The 7149-nt window shown below is 40.8% G+C and overlaps 1 protein-coding gene across 10 annotated transcripts in view; it reads left to right on the top strand.

The window, feature by feature from the left end:
* The window catches only part of ZNF3 (zinc finger protein 3), an 8944-nt gene extending 5335 nt beyond the window's left edge, over positions 1 to 3609 (top strand). For all 10 annotated transcript variants that reach the window (XM_015594658.2, XM_025051506.1, XM_015594661.2 and 7 more), the window contains one exon: positions 1408 to 3609. In XM_015594658.2, the coding sequence (XP_015450144.1) occupies positions 1408 to 2477 (1070 nt within the window). In that variant the 3' untranslated portion in view covers positions 2478 to 3609. The remainder of the gene's footprint in view (positions 1 to 1407) is intronic.
* The last annotated feature ends 3540 nt before the right edge of the window (positions 3610 to 7149 follow it).

Genomic DNA, 7149 nt, shown 5'->3' on the forward strand with positions numbered 1-7149 from the left:
AAGAGTGGTCAGATGTCTTAACTGCTTTACATATAGTTCTATAGCCGGTGAGTGGCAGAACTTTAGCCTTGGTCTTTTTAAGTCCAAATATGGTACTTTTTTCCATGTTAGTCTTAGGATTTAACAAAGATTCCAAAGATTTTTCCAAAAGCTTAACATATTGGGATCCCTGAACGTGTGAGGTACTGCTCTGTGCCCAAGTGAATAATATGGAACTCTGTCTCTTCCCCTTCTCTTTTGGACTACTATAGGGACTTGTTGCTCTGTTCAGGACCTTGTTCAACTGCTGCTCTCATAGAAATTCTAATTTGTAATAGGGAACAGTTTGCTTCTTAAACTTTAGTTAATTCCTCATCTCTCACCTATTTTCAATGAGAACATTTTCCTGAGTAGTGCCAGGAGATCTTCCTAACTCATATTTGAGACCTCCCTGAGATTTTTTTCTGTCTCCTGCAGATTCTGAGTCTGGAATTGAGCTCTGAGACTGCTCGGTATGAGCAGGATAAACCTTGTCCCATGAGCAGGATTCCCAGTTAAGAATTTCGACATGCTCTTTGGGCTGGAGTAAGAGGAAGAGCTGAGGGTCCTGGGTTTGAAGGGAACTGAGAACATAAAGGTCTTGAGTAGACATGTTTGGGTGAGACATGTTTGGCCATTTTTGAGTAGACATGTAGGAGTAGACATGTTTGGCCATTTTTGTCCCTAACACTCATTGCCTTGTATTTACTTTTTAAAATGTTGACAAACTAAAAATGCTAACTCTTTACGCTTATTCTCTGTGCCTGAAGTTTCTTTTAGAAACCCCAAGGCAGTGAACATAGAGAAGTCAAATATGGAAATTGTTTACATAGCCTCACATCAGCATAGCCCCCTAGGCCTAAGGCCCAGAGATAGACTAACTCTGTCTTTTGCCTACTGCCATAGATTTGGCATATGTGGCCCAACTGTAGACATGAGTGTTCTTTTAATCTGGGGCTGTAGCGGTCACTAGTGACCTCACCTTTGTTGCTCCTTCTTGTTCTGCTACTGTTTCTTACCTTCCCTACTTTTCTTAGGAAAACTGTTTTGAGAGTTTTGAGAGTCATCATCTCCCTAATTCTATCTATAGTCTCTAACCTCTCTGAGGACTTTGTCACTTCATTAAACGTCCTCCTTCTGTTTTTGGTTCTCTGGCTTGCCTGATCCATCCTCTCCTTAAATATCTAACTTTCTTTATACTTCCAGCTCTTTTCCCAGTTTTATTCCTGCCTTTCTCCTTCCCTGTTTCTTTGACCCAGTTCTTTTATTCTGCCTTAGCTACACACAGCCTGGGCAGATAAGAGGCCTGCACGTGATTATCTAGTCCTCTAGTTTTGATTTTTTTCTTCCACAAGGAACAAGTGATTTTTGTATTTTGTATTGTGCCAGATGGTGAGACAAGAACTGGGCATGATCAAGACATTTCTGAAGAAACAGGATCACATGGGATGCTGTTGGGAAGATTCCAGAAGGATATTTCTCAGGATCTTAAATTTGAAGAAGCCTATGAACAAGAAGTCAGTCTAAAGAGGCAGCTGGGGAACTCTTCTGGAGAAAGACTGAATAGGAAGATACAAGATTTTGATCAAGTGACAGTTGAGGAAAAGCTAACCCCCATGAGAGAGAGAAGTGAGAAATATGATGATTTTCGGAACAGCTTCACTGTAAGTTCTAACCTTATTTCTCACCAGAGACTTCCTGTGGGAGACAGACCTCATAAGTGTGATGAATGTAGCAAGAGCTTTAATCGAACTTCAGACCTTATCCAACATCAGAGAATCCACACTGGGGAAAAACCCTATGAATGTAGTGAATGTGGGAAAGCCTTCAGCCAGAGCTCACATCTAATTCAGCATCAGAGAATCCACACTGGAGAGAAACCTTATGAATGTAATGATTGCGGGAAGACCTTCAGTTGTAGCTCTGCTCTCATTCTGCATCGAAGGATCCATACCGGGGAGAAACCTTATGAATGTAACGAGTGTGGGAAAACCTTTAGTTGGAGCTCCACCCTTACTCATCATCAGAGAATCCACACTGGAGAGAAACCATATGCTTGTAACGAATGTGGGAAGGCCTTCAGTAGGAGCTCCACCCTTATTCATCACCAGAGAATCCACACTGGAGAGAAGCCCTATGAATGTAATGAGTGTGGGAAGGCCTTCAGCCAGAGCTCACACCTCTATCAGCACCAGAGAATCCACACTGGAGAGAAGCCCTATGAATGTATGGAATGTGGAGGGAAGTTTACTTATAGTTCAGGCCTTATTCAGCATCAAAGAATCCACACAGGGGAGAATCCCTATGAATGTAGTGAGTGTGGGAAAGCCTTTAGGTATAGTTCAGCTCTTGTTCGCCATCAGAGAATTCACACTGGAGAGAAGCCTTTGAATGTAACAGGGATGAACAAAAGTTCTCTCAGAGTTACTGCTGAATTAAATATTAGAGAGTCGACATGAAAGAGAGCCGTACCCCCGTTTTTCTCACTTTTTCTGAGTCTAAAGAGCTCCTGCCTTACTATAAAAGTATGAACAACTTAGGATACACCCCTTGTGATGCGAACCTTTCACTTAATGGGGCAAATTAGGCAAATCATCCTGGCACAGTGATTAGCAACCTAGTCTGTTTCCCCAGGAATGATAGACCAGCTTTGAAAGATTATGAGGCAAGCAGCAGATTAAGTACTGGGAATAGAGGGAATCTCTGGGACCAATCACCTTCTATTTTGGAAGGCAGTTTGCACTAGACTGTTTCTCACACCAAGGGAGCCTTTCCAAGGTGGGGATGGAAGCACAGTGGGAATAAAATTCTAAGGATTCTTCTAGTTAGAGTCAGTATAGTCAGCACAGAAGGCAATGGAATGTTCTGGGTCCTGTTATTTCCTAAGAGTGGGAAAAGGCTATATTTGAAAGCCACTGTTTCTAATCCACCTTTAAGTTTTGATAGGGAATGTATTATTTTACTTCATGACTTCATTAATTATGGAAATTGGATGCTGAGGGATTTGTTATTTTACTGAGGGAGGTTTTCTGTGGTAACTGTATCCTCTGGGGCCCTTGGAGTAGCAAGACCAAGTTTCCAAGAGCAGACTGGCAGTTTTGTTGGAGAACCCCCCTCACTCCCTTTTGTGATAAGACTAACTGGGAAATCTATCTAATCAGTGTGTCTAACATGAGGGAGTGGGGAATGGATCAAAAGCTTTTATCATTGGCCTCTTCATTTCCTCTCACCACATTCTGCCTCTCACTGCTCCTGTGATATGTGATTTAATCTAAACCCCTAGTTACTAAGGATACTTTTAAGAAGCTCATTCAGCCTGCTTGCCCTGCCCTCTGTCACCTGTGACCTGTGATATCTGGCCCTAGCAGCCAGACCTCGCCTGACCTCCCCTCTGACTTCAGTAGCAAAGTGTGATGCAAATAAAGAGCAAATCCCAGGGAAGGAAGGCTTTGGCCTGAGCCTGATGGCAGGGTTAGGATGGAGCTCCTGAGTTTTCCCTGCTAAAGGGATAACCTTTCATTATGTTTTCTCAATTCTGCTCATCTTGTAGCATAAATGAAGTGCACTATTAAAGAGAATAGTTTTTCAGAAGGAGAGATTGAGTGTGTTTTTGTGCAGGGGCCAAATTTGTTTAAACTTATTTCATTTTGTACAGGAAACAGTGATTGTAAGTAGAATCTTTAAAATTTTACAGATGATTTCTCTTTTAGTCACAAACGTGACCTTTCTGTCAAGACTCTCATATTTTACTAGCTATTGCCATAGACCAATCATTTACACAGTTCATGTTTATACTCACATGTAGGATTTTATGTGCTGCATATTCTGTGTGATATGATGCTTAAAATCAATACCCCAAACTAGAAAGGTGTTACTGGGCATGGGATCCCTGACAAGAACATACTTGGATATTGGGTAGCAATGGGCATATTTGGATTTCTTAGTTTGGCTGTTGGTGGGAGGATGTTACAGTTACTGAGAATATCAGGAAATGTCTGCAACTCTGGCCTCTGAAAAATTTTGGATCACGTGATTGACCACCTAATAGTTTTTAATTTTTCAAAGTTATAATGAAACATCTTTTTGGCTCTTCTCTGACATTCACCATGTACATGCAGATTGACTTTGTTCCTCAAAGTGTAGATCATGGAGTTATATTAGAATCACTAGGCTGCTCAAGTAATGTAATGCAGGTTTCTGAGCCCCAAAAGCAGATTTATAAGATGATTAATGAGGACAGAGCCTAAAAATTTAACAGAAGAAAGAAATAGTAATGTAATAGAGAAAATTTCTAGGAGGTAAATGAGCTAAGTCTTACAAGACATAATATGTAGTAAGTGAGAGGAGATTCCAGGCAGGACAGTTAAGGTAGGCCTGAGCATGGCCACTTATGTGGAGCTCTGGGGAAGACCCCTGAACAGGTAAAACTACTAAGTGATGAATAATCATTACATGTGAATGACCAACTTCTCTGCCCAGGTGCTGAGCTGCGCCCCAAAAAGATCATGACTTAGGGCTTCTCAGTGGGACATGTGACTGATAGGGACCATTGCATGAAAAATGTTTTTTAAATATCTTTGAAACTATTTCCATAATATTTCATTCACCCAATTCTCTTGATTATTATTCTCATCAATCTCTAACAAAATTTCTTAATGTTCGGTCATGGTATCAGTTTGTCTCTGTGCCATTATCCTTAGAACTCATTTACTTCTATAGCTTCAACTATTACTCTGCCTGGGTGCTTTTCATATATTACATCATTTAATTCTCACAACCTGTGTGAGGCAAATGTTAGTATAATCTCATATTGCAGATGAGGAAATGTGATTGAACTTGCCCAGTGAGATATGACGATATCAGAGAATAGAAGACCTCCCCTGGGTTGCACTTGGTGGGAGGCCTAGGTGGCTTGGATGTGAAATGGGGAGGCACATGTGAAGAGTAAACTTTAGGCAATTATCTTGATTGTCTTGTTCTGTCAATCTGATTCTACAATCTCATAGTTCTAGTTCCTCTTCATTTCCTTTGCTCCTAAAATAGAGTTCATTTAGGTCTTTATTCTCCCCTGGATTATATAGTCTAATGGATTAATATCTTTATTTTCTTTCAAGTTAATCTCCCCAAAGCACTATACCTATCTTGTCACTTCTTTATCAGAAAGTTCCAGTGGCTTCTCCCTTCTTACAGAATAATATTCAGACTTCTTAGCTGTGTAGTCAAGGTTTTCCTTGAGCTGGTCTATACATATCTGTATGGCCTTATCTCTTATTGCTCCTCTTCACACATCTGAAAACCAGGTGTGTGAAAAGCCAGAGCTGAACAGTAGAGTGGTAAAAACATTGAGAACTACTGCAATAGGGGAAAAGACCTCAGTGTAAAGCTGGGCTCAGTTCTGAATACAATATGGTTAATGGGAATTTATAGCAAGGAACAGAATGGGGTCAGTGGATGGGAAAGTTGAAAGAGGAAACATCAGGGATAAGGGTTTTTGGCTAAACTGACCTGACAGGATTCTTGCTGAAGACAAGCCAGGGTGATCAGGCATCACCCTGGGGTGATGGTGGAGCATGAACTGGTTTAGGTATTGAGGAGGATCAGACATGGAGGGTGGGGGGCTCTTGTTAAAGTGACTCAGCAAGGTTCTTGCTAAAAACTAGATTTTATAAGGAATCACACAGTTGGACCTAGGAGAAGGTTCTGGAACCTGAGCAAGGTTTGGTCAAGCAAAGAATCTTTATCACATCAAATAGCAAGATGATAACAAAGCCCCCTACACACCCTACATTCACACTTATGAGTTTGTTCGCTCACAGTGTTCCAGTGTCCTGCTCCAGCTCCTCACATCCAATCAATAAAAATCAGTCCAAGAAGGCCTTAAAAACCACCTTCGGCCTCCCACTCAGTGCAGAAACTTTCAATGGTACCTCTGACAGATGACTATCCATTCTTTATTGTAATATCTTCAAGGACGAGAGGGTCTTTGCACTGGACAAAAGCAGGCAATTCTACATGGAGCATTCTGATTGCTAGAAATTAAGTTGACCTGAATTCTGCCTTCTTGTTAGCTTCTGCCTTCCACTGTTGGCTTCTAGTTTTGCCTTCTCATCTGTAAAATGAGAGGGATGGGCAAGATTTTCAAGGACATTATCAGTCATAGTAAAAGCAGTTTCATTCCTAGTACTCCCCCTCCCTCACACATCCCATGTTATGCCTGTTCTTTGAAATCCAATTCGAATAATTCTGGAAAGGGATATTATGTGTTAAGTGTCCACGTAAGGGAAAAACCTGGTTTTACTTAAATGTGTCAGCTGACAGAATGTGAACCATGGAGTGATGATGGAGACATCTTAACAAAATGTTTCTTTTTAATTAAAAGGTTAGTTTTGTAAGCCCCTAAATATTTTTTTTCATAAATTATTTGTACAGTTGAAATTTTTTCTACTTCAAAAAGAAAAGAAAGCCCAATCAGATGCATTATTTTAAATATGTCAGTAATGAACTGAAGATTTTTAAATGAATCAAAAATTACATGGACTATTTTCTATATACAAAGATAAATATGGTCACCAGAGTGGTTTCTCCAGTAATGATAATTTCTTTTCTTCTTCCACAAGCATATTTTTCCTTCTGTATTCCCTACTTTGGTTGCTGACATCATCAACTTCCCAGTTAGCCAAGCCAGAAACCTGGGAATTATTCTGGATGAATCGTTTCCATCTCCTTACCCCTACAGCTTGTCTGTCTATATCCTAGCCCATCCTTTCTTAACCATTCTTGCGACTCCTGCATGGGCCTAGGCTGTTCTTAACTTGTTCTGGGACTTTGGCACCAGCCATACAGCAGGTCTTTTTGTTTCCAAAGTCTTTCTTCAATCCATTCTTTATACCTATGCATGAGTTATCCCTCTAAATGCTAACTGATGACAGCACCTCAAACCCTTTCAGCGGCCCCTCCTCATCCCCTAGGTCAAAGTCCAAAATCTTTATCATGTTGCAGGGCTTTTGATTTCCTAGTCTTGCGTACTTTCCCATCCTACCTCCTAACACTCCTCATCCTGACTCCCACCTTTCTTCCCTCCCACATACACTGGAGTGATGAAGAACCACAATTACAGGTGCGCAAATGCTG

This window comes from Pteropus alecto, unplaced genomic scaffold, assembly GCF_000325575.1.
Source record: "Pteropus alecto unplaced genomic scaffold, ASM32557v1 scaffold68, whole genome shotgun sequence".
Lineage (NCBI taxonomy): Eukaryota > Metazoa > Chordata > Mammalia > Chiroptera > Pteropodidae > Pteropus > Pteropus alecto.